The 15,767-nt window shown below is 42.8% G+C and overlaps 1 protein-coding gene across 1 annotated transcript in view; it reads right to left on the reverse strand.

Moving 5' to 3' along the window:
- Window positions 1–15,508, reverse strand: part of fscn1a (fascin actin-bundling protein 1a) — a 31,804-nt gene extending 16,296 nt beyond the window's left edge. The window contains exon 1 of the mRNA XM_078558617.1: window positions 14,538–15,508. Coding sequence (XP_078414743.1) covers window positions 14,538–15,357 — 820 coding nt within the window. The 5' untranslated portion in view covers window positions 15,358–15,508. The remainder of the gene's footprint in view (window positions 1–14,537) is intronic.
- Window positions 15,509–15,767: the final 259 nt, after the last annotated feature.

A 15,767-nucleotide genomic window follows, 5' to 3' on the forward strand; every position in this document is an offset into this window, starting at 1 on the left:
GGGCTCCATTTATAGCACTGTGGCCCAAAGTTAGAAGGTGGTGAGTGTTAAGAACCACTCGAACTCTGGCATGTAACCTGTCCCAATGTGCTATTGCTGCATCCTTTCGAGGATACATCATCTAACAGTTTAAAAGCAAAATACTCAGAATGCTGGAAATCGGAAATAAAAACAGAAAATGCTGGAAAATCTCAGCAGATCTGGCAGCATCTGTGGAAGAGAGAAACAGAGTTAACATTTTGAGTCCATATGACTCTTCTTCAGAGCTAGAGAAATAGTCCTCCCAAGTACTCTTTAGCACTGAAGAAGTCATACGGACTCGAAACATTAACACTCTCTCCACAGGTGCTGTCAGACCAGCTGAGTTTTTCCACCATTTTGTTTTTATTTCATCTACCAGTTTCACTGGTTTAGGGGGGGGGGGGGGAAGCACTCAAATGCCCAGCATTATTCACGCAATCCTCACCTGAATAACCAATCCTTCATTCTCAAAGTTAATGTGGGATCCTGCTATGCCTGCACATTTCAGCCCTAACTGTGCATCCAGTTCCAAATGTCCCAGTAGTTTAATCCCAGAATTCATGAAATAATGCGATCCAGACATTGGAGGTACAACCATAAAATTCAAATATTTCTTTTAGTGGCTTACTTTGTTCAGCTCAGTACTGCAGTCAAACAGAGTCCGTGCTGAAAAACTTAACTGAAGCTTGGCCTCAAGGTTGGTGAGGCAGCCGAGAGAACGAATCTGCATGTATATATTGTGTCTTTCACATGTTTCCAGGTGCTTTAGAGGTGTACTCTCTTACTCTGGCCAACATGCCTCAAGGTGCAGCAATCTTTAGAGGGAAAAACTTAAGTGCATAGCTGCTCTCTTGCAAGCTTGCTACAGCAAGCACAAACCACTTCAGTCATTATTCAATGCCTAATGATTTGATATACTCGCTCCTCTAGATTTTTTTTTTTGGTGTCGGGTGGGGGCAATTGGACAGAAAAGAAAAACAGGAGTAAGAAAGCAGACCTATACCTACAGGCAGCTAACATTTCTAAAGCCTTTCAAAGCAATAAAGGGCTTACAGGATGAAAGTGATTGAATGAAACCTTAAAAGTAAATTTTAAAACACTTTACAATTAAGTTATTACATTTTTAAAAGATTCCTGCCTATCTTTTGCTCTTCAAATGTGAATCAATCAATACCTCACCCAGGTTACTCACAGCAGCAAAAACACTGAACAAGTTGGGAAAAAATATACACAATTCCAGATGATTACCAATAGAACTCAAAACTTTGAATTTTTACTTGGAGCCGATTTTCAGTGTTCCTTTCAACTGGCACATCATTTTTCTTTTGATACTGCCACGTTACCCAGATTCAGAGCTAACATGGGTAGCTAGCTTACCCCGATTGGCACCAATTTATTACAAACAGATGCTACTGCACAGCACATCACTGACTCAAATGACATATCATAGTTAACTCTTTCACTGAAGCTGGGTTACATTGCACCTACTCTCCCTAAGAAAGAGGGAATTTGTGTGTAAGAGTTAAAAGGATGTGACGTGCAAGAATGTGAGGTTGTCTTGGTTTATACGAGGCCTGCCCCTCTGTCCAAGGCAGGCTTGATACCATGAATTTCCCGATTAGTTATTTGCTCCCATTGAGTCAATTACCCCTCCTTCCCACCCCCCCGCCCCAATAGGCTGTTGTCAGTATGAGACTCAGTTATACTTACTCAGCCCAGTTTCTATGCTAATGCACTTCATGCTAGGGAAATGGACTGCCATGACAACAAAAGATCAAAGGTCAGGTCATGAGACCTGCAACGTACCTCCTGGTTATCACCCACTGGGGTGGGGGCAGGGAGAGTAGAGAGCAAAGTGTCCCAGATGACCTCAGTCAATAAGAAAATCATCCACCAAATGCATCCATTCATGTTGTAACATGAGAAAAATTTACACGAGGCATAAATTCAATACCACACGACTATAGCAGCATAACCAATGTGTTCCTTTCCCGAGTTCACTGGCAGATGATATCCAAAAAGGCTTTGATGTACAAAAAGCCTTCACACCCACGTATGAATAGACCTTCAGTTGGCTAGTGGATTGAATGACAAGAGGAAGTACAATGAAAACAAAGCTTTAAAGGAAAGACATAAAACAAAAATCAAGCAAATAGATTTGCAGGTCAAATGAAAAGAAAAGTACAAACAGGCTTCTGTCTGTACTTTGAATAAAATGGCACACAATCAGTGTATATGTGCAAGTCAGCACCAGAACATTAACAAAAGTAGGAGTTAGCAAGAATTATACTTGCCAGACCAGGTTTCCAGCTAATTAAAAAAAAGTTAATTTACAGCAAGAGGGCATCTCTAACACACAGCAGCCCTCCAACAACTGGCTTCTGGCATCAATTCTTAAATCAGTCTTAGTCCACCTTTGAGTTTGGTTATTAAGATGGTGGTGTCATGTACTGCTTCCTTCAGACTGAAAAGGTTACAGATTTATTCACGATGCACTTGTGTTGGGGCAATCCCATGCATGAATACACCAGCCAGGGAGTGCTTTTTGTCTACAGCTGCTGAGCAGGAGGGCAGCTGGTATGGTTCATAGTGCATCATTCATTGAATGTCAATGAACAGTGCTGCAAGGCTATCAGGAAAGCAAATAGGGGATTAAAATTTCAGGATAATTGAATATAAAAACAAGAAATAATACTTTAATACAAGGCTTGGTGAGGCCACATGTAGAGTACTATGTCCAGTTTTGGTCCCTACATGTGGTCAGGGATTATAGAAGATTAGAAAAAAGGGTTCAGAGCAGGGACATTAGATTGATATCTAGTTTAAAAAGGAGCGTTAGGTCTTTGAAACTGTTCTAGAAACTAAGGTCAAATGTACAGACAATTACAGCTACATTGTTAAGTTGGGCCAAAGCATAGAACGAGTTTTAGATACCAGAAGAAACTGTTAATCAAATAATTAGTGTCTCTGGCATAGGTTACCAACATCTGCAGCATGTGTGGATTCACCAGTTGTTGAAAATGGAGCTGGACGAGTATGTACATGCAATTTTAACTCTGATATCTATAATACATTACAGTACTTACAAACCAATCCATCCCAAAGGTCTGGACAATTGCTTTTACAGATAGACTAAAAGGATTTACTTCATGTTCAAACTCCACACAAGGAAAACAATGCATTAACTTAGATGCTCTTCATTACAAGATCTCAGACACCAAGGAATGGTCAGGCACAAAAATTAAATTTCTCAACTGAAATTAGAATACGTATTTGCAAGCTGAACTGCATCTGTAAAACTTCTAGCTGCAACTGTTTAGCTGCAAAATATAGGTCAAGGATCAGGAAACTGTACAATGCCTTGGTGTAGCACTGCAACAGGTAACAATTTACCAAGAGTGGAAAGTCTGTACCTTTTCTTGAGGAGTTCAAAAAGCAAAAATTGGGGAAGGACTGTTTTAAAAAGAAAATGGAGGCAGCAAAACCAAGAAACAAAAGCTGGATTCCTCCCATTTCAAGCGCTGTTACTGATTGGAAGGTAAAACACCTCTTAATCCAATTTAAGTAGGGTTAACATTAGCAAGTCTCCAACTAGTTTTGGCCAGGGAATTGTGCATTGGGAGGGGAGGGAAAACCTGCAACAGTTAGTGCCATTTTACAACAGCATCAAGTATTACTGCTGGCTGTTTCAGGCTGAAGGCTCAGGCCCCATTTAAGCATATACTCCAAATTAACAGTGCTGAGGAAATTTTGCACTGCAGGAGATACAAATGTTAGGAAGAGATACTAATTGGAACCTGGCTCAGGTGAAAGTTAAAGATCCTGTGATATTATTCAACAAGGACAAATGTTTGGTTTTCTGGACTACATTACATTTTCAATCACTGCCACCAAAAATTAACTGATCAATCATCTAACTGTGGATGCTGATATAGATTAACAGCCATACTACATTCATTGGCACTTCAAGTAATTAAGAGCTCAAGATACAAAGATAAAAACAAAAAGCTAAAAGCTACTGCGGATGCTGGAAATCCAAAACAAAACAAAAACAGAATTACCTGGAAAAACTCAGCAAGTCTGGCAGCATCGGCGGAGAAGAAATCAGTTAACGTTTCGAGCCTCCATGGCCCTTCGGCAGAACTGCCGAAGGGCCATGGAGGCTCGAAACGTTAACTGATTTCTTCTCCGCCGATGCTGCCAGACTTGCTGAGTTTTTCCAGGTAATTCTGTTTTTGTTTTGCTCAAGATACAAATGTAGATACATTTATCTAGCACCTTTAGAGCATATTTGACATATGTGATTCAGCAGGCAAGGTCAACCATTTGCTAAACTTACTTTTAGAACAGTACTATTAAAACCAAAATAAAGCATCTAAACAAATTGATACATAGGCAGTTTTCAGTCTAAATTTGTGCCCCCAAATAAAATGTAGAAGCAAGAAGAATGCAAAATTCTTTCTGCCATGCATTATCCAATTAGGATTACCTGAACATCACTTGGGAAGTCAGGTACAGAGCTCTAAATTAAATGATACAAGTATAAACTTCAAAGTTCCATGGGAACTTAAAAAGGATAAACTAGCATATGAAGTTTAATTTCCTTGATTTAAAGTTCATTGTCATCATTTTCATGGCAATTTATTATATTTTTTTTACATTTGCTCATGGGATGGGAGCATCGCTGGCTGGGCCAGCATTTATTGCCCATCTCTAGTTGCCCTCGAGAAGGTGGTGAGCTGCCTTCATGAACCGCTGCAGTCCATGTGGTGTAGGTACGCCCACAGTGCTTTTAAGGAGGTAGTTCCAGGACTTTGACCCAGTGAGTGAAGGAATGGTGATATACTTCCAAGTCAAGATGGTGAGTGACTTGGAGGGGAAATTCCAGGTGGTGGCATTCCCATTTGTTTGCTGCCCTTGTCCTTCTAGATGGTAGTGGTTGTGGGTTTGGAAGGTGCTGCCGAAGGAGGCTCAGAGAATTCCTGCAGTGCATCTTGTAGTTGGTACACACTGTTGCCACTGTGCATCAGTGGTGGAGGGAGTGAATGAGGTGCCAATCAAGCAGGCTGCTTTGTCCTGGATGGTGTCAAGCTTCTAGAGTGTTGTTGGGGCTGCACTCATCCAGGCAAGTGGGGAGTATTCCATCACACTCCTGACTTGTGCCTTGTCGATGGTGTAAAGGCTCTGGGGAGTCAGGAGGTGAGCTACTCGTCACAGGATTTCTAGCCTCTGACCTGCTCTTGTAGCCACAGTATTTATAGGGCGAGTCCAGTTCAGTTTCTGATCAATGGTAACCCCCAGGATGTTGATAGTAGGGGATTCAGCAATGGAAATACCATTGAATATCAAGGGGCGATGGTTGGATTCTCTCTTGTTGGAGATGGTCATTGCCTGGCACTTATGTGGCGCAAATGTTACTTACCACTTGTCAGCCCAAGCCGGGATATTGTCCTGGTCTTGCTGCATTTGGACATGGACTGCTTCAGTATCTGAGTGGTCACAATGGTGCTGAACATTACTTTTGACCTTATGATGAAAGGAATATCATTGGTGAAGTAGCTGAAGATGGTTGGACCGAGGACACTACCCTGAGGAACTCCTGCAGTGATGCCTTGGAACCGAGATAATTGACCTCTAACAACCACAACCATCTTCCTTTGTGCTAGGTATGACTCCAACCAGAGGAGAGTGTTTTCCCCGATTCCCATTGAGCAGTTTTGCTAGGGTTCCTAGATGCCACACTCAGTCCAATGCTGCCTTGATGTCAAGGGCAGTCACTCTCACCTCAACTCTGGAGTTCAGCTCTTTTGTCCATGTTTGAACCAAGCCTGTAATGAGGTCAGAAGCTGAGTGATTCTATCAGAACCCAAACTGAGCATCAGTGAGCAGGTTATTACTAAGCAAGTGCTGCTTGGTAGCGCTGTTGATAACTCCTTCCATCACTTTACTGGTGATCGACAGTAGATGGATGGGACGAAAATTGTCTGGGTTTGATTTGTCCTGCTTTTGTGTACAGGACATACCTGTACATTGCCAGGTAAATACCAGTACTGGAACAGCTTGGCTAGGGGCACGGCAAATTCTGGAGCACGTCTTCAGTATTATTGCCGGAATATTGTCAGGGCTCATAGTTGTTACAGTATCCAGTGTCTTCAGCTGTTTTTTGATATCACAGAGCAAATTGAATTGGCTGAAGATTGGCATCTGTGATGCTGGGGACTTATGGTTGGAGGTAGAGATTGGGATCATCCACTCTGCACTTCTGGCTGAAGATTGTTGCAAATTCTAACTAGGAGGAGGTGGGGAGGTTGGGGGCGGTAAACAAATGTATATTAAACATTTACACCAGAAGATGAATGAATTACCTTGTGGAAGGTCCAACAAGACAATTAACATTTAAAACTGGGTTCTAACCCCTTGTTACCAAGCTAGGTGCTGAAATATGCACAAGAGAATATATTTACTGAAGACAAGTAACAGAAACAATTGTCAACCTAACTTTTCCATGTCTTAAAGTTCTATCCTTTAGACCAGGTACAGTAGAGGTCAGTTGTGCTGTGAAGTTTCTTTTACTAACCTCCAATTGCTTGGAATAAAAGAATTCCCTACTTACAACTACTTTAGTATTTCTCCTTGCAGGCATGGGAAAAATTGCTTTTGATCCTACAAAGAAAAATCATGAATCAAAAACAAAATTTCCAATGCAAATACAGTACAAGACTGGAGTGACACCATTCCACAGCCACTGACCCCACCCCCCCAACCCCCCCCATTCCCCACCAACAACATTCACTCGACTGATTTACGCTACTTTATGCCATACTACATACAAATTTCTTTGATCATTTGCACTGCTCAAATAGCATCCACTGAAACCTGTACTTGGAGGATAACTTAATTTCCACCCCCAAGGAAAATGTCCAGAGAGTGAGAGTTCCTAGATGTTCACCAGCTCCAAACCATGGCCCCACCACAAATCCGACATGAGCACACATCAGTGGGACAGGGGGTGATTCATTCAACCCCTCAAGCTGGCTCAACCATGACTTAATAAAATGGCAGATCAGTATACCATCTCCATATTCTTCAATACCCACACAAGAAAAATCTATTGCTTCCAGCCTTGAAACCAAACCTTCACTACCCCTTTGCCTGGTAGTAAAATCCAGTTAGAAAAGACTGGCACTACAACCTTACAGAAATAATTATTCGAGGCTCAAACTGAAGTGATCCTTTCCCAGCTGCCACAAAGCATTCTTGATGAGAAGTCTCCCTTACCTAGGCATGATCAGGGAGGTAGAGGGGGGGTTGTTGTTATTATTTCCAGGAGGGAGAAATCCTCACCTGCTGATACAAATATTTTTACCTTTTCTGCCAAGCAGATATTACTTCCTGCCAAAAATAAAATTTATTGTTACTACTGGGCTCAACTAAATCATATCCATTACATTTATGGATCATAGATTAAATTCATTACTATTTACAAGCCTCAATGTGGGGCTATAAATTAGCTGGCAATTCATTCAGTTTGCGGTGCCACCGAGCAAATTACTTTTTATGATCAGGCAATAAAGTTTAGTTTCAGCAGTGGGAGATTATCAGCCTGTAACTCCTTGCAATACACCTGATGGCAGGCAGTAAAGGCAGGAGTGTTTCCTGGTCAGCCATTCTGCAGAAGGCAATGGGAAATCACTGTATTACCTTGTTAAACATAATCGATGGAAGTCCATTGTTGCCAACACCTCTTATGGCATGGTACTTGAAGGAAGGGAACCAACAGTGTTACAATCCCCGACTCTGTATTTATTTCATATTGGCAGAATGTGCAGAGGATCAAGTCAGATGATTTTAAATGAGAACACTGAATTAGCTAAACAAACACAATTGTGCACAAAATCTAGAACTCATTTACCTCTCAAACTTGAGTGGATTTTAGGCTTAGGTAAACTGCTGCCCCGTTAATCTTGACGATTGGCCAACTGTAACTTTCTCACACACCTGACAGAAACAAGCAGTTAGCCCCTTTCCCATGGAAATTGGAGCCTTAATTTTAACATGGTTAGGGTTCTGATTGCAAGTCCACTCATGTGTCCCTCAGATTGCAACACTTTGCCCATGTGTGCTGTCATCCAATCAGGGAGCAGTCTTTTAAAAACACATTAAAAATAGATTTTTTGATGTAACAGGAAGTGTGCTCCTCCAAGTTCCACAAAGCATGCGGCACACCTGGCCTTAGCTGCTGGGAGAAGCAGCAACATGAAGTTATCTGCAGGCTGACATTCCCAAGGGAGAAGACTGCATTGGGATCCATTTGGTATTGAAATTGTGACTGCTAGAACAGACCACCCAAAAGTCTAATAATGCACCGACACTACTTCCAATGTGGGAAACAAATATTTTAATACTTTAATTTTGAAGAAAAAAGTTTCCCCTTCCAAAACCAACTCCTTAGTGGCATACAGTGCCACCATAAGATGAAGGAGCAGAAGCAGGCCATTTGGCCCATCGAATCTGATCCACCATTCAATGAGATCATGGCTGATCTGATAATCCTCAACTCCACTTTCCTGCCTTTTCCCCGTAACCCTTGATTCCCTTACTGATTAAAAATTTGCCTATCTCAGTCTTGAATATACTTAACAACCCAGCCTCTACAGCCCTCTGCAGTAAAGAATTCCACAGATTCATTACCCTCAGAAGAAATTCCTCCTCACCTCTGACTTAAATGGGTGACCCCTTACTCAGATTGTGCCCTCTGGTCCTAGACAGTCCCACAAGGGGAAACAACCTCTCAGCATCTAGCCTGTCAAGCCCCCTAAGAATCTTATATGTTTCAGTAAGGTTGCCTCTCATTCTTCTAAACTCCAATGTGTACAGGCCCAACCTCTCATCGTAAGAAAATCCCTCCGTACCCGGGATCAACTTAGTGAACCTTCTCGGGACTGCCTCCAATACCAGTATGTCTTGGGGGACCAAACTTGTTCACGGTATTCAAGGTGCGGTCTAACGAGTGCCTTGTATAGTTTTAGCAAGACTACCTTATTTTTATACTCCATTCCCTTTGAAATAAAGGCCAACATTCAATTTGCCTTCCCTATTACCTGGTGAACTTGTATGCTAGCTTTCTGTGATTCAGGCACAAGGACTCCCAAATCCCTCTGTGCTGCAGCATTCTGCAGTTTTTTTCTATTTAAATAATATTCAGTTCCTCTATTCTTCCTGCCAAAATGTATAACCTCACATTTTCCCACATTATGGCCAGAATTTTTCCGTTGGCAAGTTGGGGGCGGGGCCCACTCGCCGACACGAAAATGATGTGGGATGATGTTGGGGGGAACCTCGATGTCATCCCGCCCCATTTAAATATTCAGGAAGGCGGGGGCACAGCAAAATCAGTTGTCCGCCCGCCGACCTATCAATGGCCAATTGAAGCCATTGACAGGATAATTAAGACAAGTAAAGGCCCTGCCCGTCCAACCTTAGGGCTGGCGGGCAGGCCAGGAGCCCCAGCGGGCTTCTGAAAAAACATGAAACCTCATCCACTGGCGGGATGAGGTTTCATGTCTGTTTTAAAAAGCTTTAATAAACTTTTAGTCATATTTATTAACATGCCCCATCTCGTGTGACATTGTCACATGAGGGGGACATGTTAATAATTTGTTTATTTTTCTATTTTTAAACTTTGAAGTACTGTCAGTGATCTCCCTGAGACAGCACTTAGTCTCAGGGAGCAGTGCTCTCTTTCACACGCATGTGCGAAAGAGCGCACTTTGACAGTTGGGGAATCCCTCCCCCCACCCCCAACACAGGAAGCGCATAGCGCATCCCTTCGGCCTGCCCACTGGGCGGGCCTTAATTGGCCCACCAACTCAAAATGGCGGCAGGGCCTGTTTCAGCAGCGGCAATCGGCTGCCCGCCCGTCGCCAAGCCGGTGGGGCCCGCCTGCCCATCAAGGGCAAAATTCTGCCCTATATTCCAGCTGCCAAGTTTTTGCCCACTCACTTAACCTATCTATATCCCTCTGTAGGCTTTATGTCTTCCTCACCGCTGGCCTTCCCAACTATTTTTGTGTCATCCGCAAACTTGGCAATAGTACATTCACTTCCTTCATCCAAGTCATTAGCATATATTGTAAATAATTGTGGCCCCAGCACTGATCCGTGTGACTAGTTATAGGTTGCCATCCTGAAAATGCCCCCTTTATCTCAACTCTGTCTTCTATTTGTTAACTGATCCTCCATCCACGCTAATACACTACCCCCAACACCATGAGCTCTTAAGTAGCCTTACGTGTGGTACCTTATTGAATGCCTTTTGGAAATCCAAATATATTACATCTACTGGTTCCCTTTTATCTATCCTGCTTGTTACCTCCTCAAAGAATTTTAATAAATTTGTCAGGCATGATTTCCCCTTCATGAAGCCATGCTGACTCTGCTTGATTATATTATGCATTTCTAAATGCTCTGTTATATCCTTTATAATATACTCTAACGTTTTCCCAATGATGGATGTTAAGCATACTGGCCTATAGTTACCTGTTTTTTTGTCTCCCTTTTTGAATAAGGGTGTTAACATTGGTAGTTTTCCAATCCTCTGGGACTTTTCCAGAATCTAAGGATTCTTGGAAGATTACGGGATTATTGGAAGATTACTATCAGTGCATCCACTATCTCTGTAGTTACTTTCTTTAATATCCTAGGGTGCAACCCTTCAGGTCCAGGGGACTTATCCGCCTTTAACCCCAATAGTTTCCCTAGTACTTTTTCTCTCATGGTAGTTATTGTATTTGTTTCCTCACACTTCTTCCCCGCACCCCCCCCCCCCACCCCCACCCCCGGCCACTTTTGCCCTTGATTATTTAGCATTTCTGGAATGCTATTAGTGTCTTCCACAGTGAAGACTGATGCAAGGTATTTATTCAACTTCGCCACCATTTCCTGGTTCCTTATTATTATTATTGCTGCTTAGCACTAATAATAACTGGTACCAGTGCTTAGCATTTGTCAGCATTTTGACTGGGACATCACTGTTCATGCAAACACCTAGGCAGGTTATTTATCAATGGAAAGTACTGTAGCCACATTTTATCTTGTCCCTCCCAGACATGAACACTTAACACTTCCAGCAGCAGGGATCACTGAATATTGTGTTTCAGAACACAGTCACCAACATTTATCTCCCATTGGTCTTCTAGCAAACCACAGGCATTTTATTTTTAATATTCATATCCCAAGATTGATTTACCAGCAAGACCTGCATTTATTGCCCATCCTTAGTTGCTCTCAACAAGGTGGTGGTAGGATGCCCTCCTGAACTGCAGAAATCTGTAAAGGTCCTCCCATGATGCTCCAGGATTTTGACACAGCAACAATGAATGAAAAGCAATATGCGCTCAAGTCAGCTTCAGGTGTGAATTTCAGAGGCAATAATGTTCCCATGCATGCAGTCCTTATCCTTCCAGCTGGAGGTCATGACTTTAGGAAGTACTGTCAAAGAAGACTTGGTGAGTTGCTGCAGCTTATCCTATAGATAGGACATACTGCAGCCAGTGTGCAGTGGTCAAGTTGCATAATGCAACAGATAATGCAGTGCATCAGTATTTTATACTTATCCCAAATACAGCTTCATGTAACCCAATAGAGTGGAGGATACACCTGAAAGGTTACTCCAAATAGGGCACTCTGGTGTAACTCTTTTGTTATGAAACAATTAAACTAGATTAACTGCAGTCATGCTCATAGGAGGAGCAACAAAGATAACAGGCAGAACATTGAGACACATACACCTGTTGGGCAACATCTACTATGGAAGTGGTGTCCAAATTTATATAGAGACACAAAAAATGCTTTGTAGGCTAAACAATCCAAATTGGCCAGAACCCAATTCCACATGTGCAGTGAATAAGTATTTTGGGCTCCATTCCAGCTAAGTGACTTTTCCTTTACTTTGCTGCTTGAGCACTGATGGGAGGGAGTTTCCTTTAAAAATGCCAACATGTCTGGATTGGGCAGTTCTTTCCCCTCCCCCTTTGTCTAACAAAAGGTTTTGCTAAAGGCAATTAGCAAAACCAAGTGAAGGGAAGGGACAATTACCATGGATGAGTGACAGCTGGGAATAGGAGGGTGAGGAGGATGAGAGCAGCTGTGGGTTTCTTTACTGGTACACAAAACTCATCCCATTTTAGTACAAAACAGTTAAGCAAGGATGAGGAAAATGAAAAATGCACAAATTCAGGCCTATCAGATGCCCACATTCTGCACTAACGTGACAATAGTAATTTATTTTTATAGAACACTTTTTTGCTACTATGAAGCAGCTCCTGAGCACAGTCCAAGCTAGAGGCTATCCTATTGATAGATTGATTGAATCAATCAAGTGACCCAGTGACAATTGGACCTACACTTGGAACAGGTGTAGATTCAGCATCCCTTCTGGGAAGGACTCAGTGCACAAGATGGTATTGTTTTCAAATCCCTCCATAGCCTCACTCATCTCCTATCTCTGACCTCCTCCAGCCCTACAACACACCATCTCAGATCTCCCATTCTGATCTCGTTACATATCCCCTATTTTCATCAGCCCATCATTGGCAGCCAGGTCTTCAGCTACCTGGGCTCAAAACTCTGGAATTGTCTCCTTATACCACATTGCCTCCTTCTCCCTTGGTGATTCTTAAAACTTACCTCTGCCCAAATTTTGTCACTTGTCTCATATCTCTTGTCGTTTGGTGTCAAATTGTTTGATAATGTTCCAGTGAAATACCTTGGAACATTTTACAACATTATAAAGGTGCTATATAAATGCAGGTTATGTAATTTGAACAAGAGCTTGAATGATCACCCTTTTACACTTGTAATCTCAAATCACCAAATATATCTTAAGTTTTCTAGAGCCAAAATGAGAATTTTGCCACCTCTTGTTTTAATTTTTATCTATTGTTTAATCACTACAATACTTGCCACCCACGTGGATTTTTAAAATAAATAAATTGATGCAAAACTATATGAAAATTTTAAAAGTAGCGATCCTCCATGAGATCAGGAGGACATTTAATCTTCAAGTAGTCACACGAATAAAATGAAAACCCATTTTTAAAATACAATCACGGAATTATATAGCTACACAATGCAACGCAGTCTGGACGCAGTAGTGAAAATGTTGCTCACTGCTTTCTGCCTCTGGCAGACGAGGCACCTAAATTATATTTCTGTCGGCAGATCCGAGGCTTGTAGCAAAGTCCTCCCTTTAAGAGCTCAAATAACACACATCTGGTTTTGTTCTCCAGTCACGGGTGAGATCACGTTGAAGCATTTTTGCAAGGCTAAAGGATTTTAAATATCCATATTTCATACCATAACGGAAGCTCGGAAGTCGAGTCCCTGCATTAAATAAACTGCTCCGATTCGCATCCCACTTGAACCCCCATTTTGTTGAACATCTCAAAACGTTCTCAGTGGGATAAAGAACAATTCCTTTGTTGTGTCTGAAGCCAATTTTGTTATTTAACGCCTCCTTAGGAGATAAAGGAAGGGAAATTTCAGCTAAATTTGAAATAAGACGCTAGATGAGATTTCAACTATTCATTTTCTGAACAGTTTAAGAAAAATCACCTAGAAGGCTAGATTTCAATATCAACTTCAGGATTACAGTTGCATGCAGAAGGTGGTTTTATACATTTATTTTGCCGTAGCCTGATCAAGGTTATCAGTGGATACAATCACTATTGCACAAACCAATCCCACCTCAAACCTTCGTGTTGGTTTGGAGAGGGGTGACCAGCTTGGCTGGCAGAGGATTGTAAGGAAAATGTTTGGATTGTTCCCTGCACAATGGAACGATTATAACATTCCTGCAATGAAGGAGCAAAGCAATTGTGAACAGCTGTGAAGAACCGTTATTGCAAACAATGAGGGAGAGCAACAAAAACCCCTTCCTTTCAACATCCTGGGTCGAAAGAAAAATATTTCCCAATTTTCCATAAAGGATAGTCTGACAAGCTGTTGCATTCATGGCTCCTCCATTCCTGCGAGTTATATTGTTGCTCACGTTTAATACAAGATATAATCAAAAAAACATTTGCAAATGGGAGACCACAGAATGGGACTTGGTCAAGCCAGTTAACCTTTGACATACCGTCCAAAGTAATTAAACACCGTTACCAAGAGAGATAGGAAAGGATGGATGGAAATGTGAGGTATTTATCTTGGGTCACGCCTTCCTGAGAAAAAAAAAATTCCAGCAGGAAAACACAATGGATTGGAATGAAAATAGAAGCCATGTTGGAGAAATTCTTCCAAATCTCACAAATAATTCCCGGCCAAATGAATGGGGGTAATGAAGCCAATGGAATTCTTAATCTCAGAATGTCCATTTTTGAAGGAAAGGTAGATGTTTTTCAGCATTGTTCCTTTTTTTTTTGCAGTAGGATGGTTAATTGATATTAGAGCAGATCAAGGGGTGGGGTGGAAAATGTTGCTAACCACAAAAAAAAATGTGCTGACATTAACCCTTACCTTGCCGGATGGAAACATTCCTGCCGTTTGCAGCCTTGAGGACCACCTGTGGGTAGCTTTGCTCCAGGACAAAGAGCTCGTCCTTGCCCACCTTGGTGCTTTTGCCAGCCTTCATGGTGCCAGTGGGGCCGGAGGGTGCCAGGTATTTGCCTTCACAGTCCCTGAAGGCCACCTTGCCCGACCTGAACTCCAGGGTGTAGCCGGTGCCTCTCTCGGGTTTCTCCACCAGCTGCCCATCATTGCGGAGGAAGCGGTTGTCGCTGCTCTGGATGCTGTATTTCTGATCCTGGAAGACCAGGGTAATGAGGGAATCCACTCCCCAGGGAGTGTCCCGGTCAATGGCCAGCTCGTCCTTGGCGCTCAGGTGAGCGTACCGCTTCCTGGTCACACTGAAGATGTTAGCCTGCGGGTGCATGGCGATGTGGACGCTCCACTTCTCGGCCACCGAGATGGTCTGGGCGAAGCAGGTCAGCCGATCCTCGGTGCCGCCGAAGTAGCGCTTGTGAGGCTCGGACTGCAGCGACCAGCGGCCATCGTCGTGGGCAATGATGAGGAACCTGCAGTCTGCGGCCGGCTGCTCACTCTCACACGACACGTTCCCGTCTTTATCGGCGGCCAGGTACCGGCCCAGGTGGCTCTTGAAGAAAACCACATTGGAATCGTCGCCATTCTGCTCCAGGGTCCAAATCTGCTTCTTCTTCATGGAGGTAGCCGAGGCGTTGATCTTGAAGCCAAAGGCTTCGGCCGTCAGGTACTTCTTCCCGCAGTTGATGAGCCCAAACTGGATCTGCAGACTGTTACTGGGGTCGTTGGCTGGCATGACTGCAGGCTTGACTCTCTCGTGCTTTGTTGACCTCCTTGAAACTAAGTTTGATTTGTTTTTTTTTGTTTAATTTATTCTTGTTGCACGGTTTATAATTCAGTCCCTTTGTTTGAATGAAGACCCCAGTATATGTTGGCTTAGCCTCCTCCAGCAAGGCTGAATCTCCAGCCACCGCGGCATCTTTTATACAGTGCCTGACGTCAGGAGGCCAAGTACCGCCTTTCAGCGGTCGGGAGCCGAGGCGAAGCCACGCTGCTTTACACTCACACCACTCACTGATTTCTACTGAGCTGTTTTTTGTTGTCGTTGATGGTTTTATCCAGACTTCAAAAAAAAAATCCCACACAAACTTGACAACTCGTACTGTGTGTGGCCAATTGACAAAGAAAATTAGCTGTATTTTCACA

This window comes from Cetorhinus maximus, chromosome 15, assembly GCF_964194155.1.
Source record: "Cetorhinus maximus chromosome 15, sCetMax3.hap1.1, whole genome shotgun sequence".
Lineage (NCBI taxonomy): Eukaryota > Metazoa > Chordata > Chondrichthyes > Lamniformes > Cetorhinidae > Cetorhinus > Cetorhinus maximus.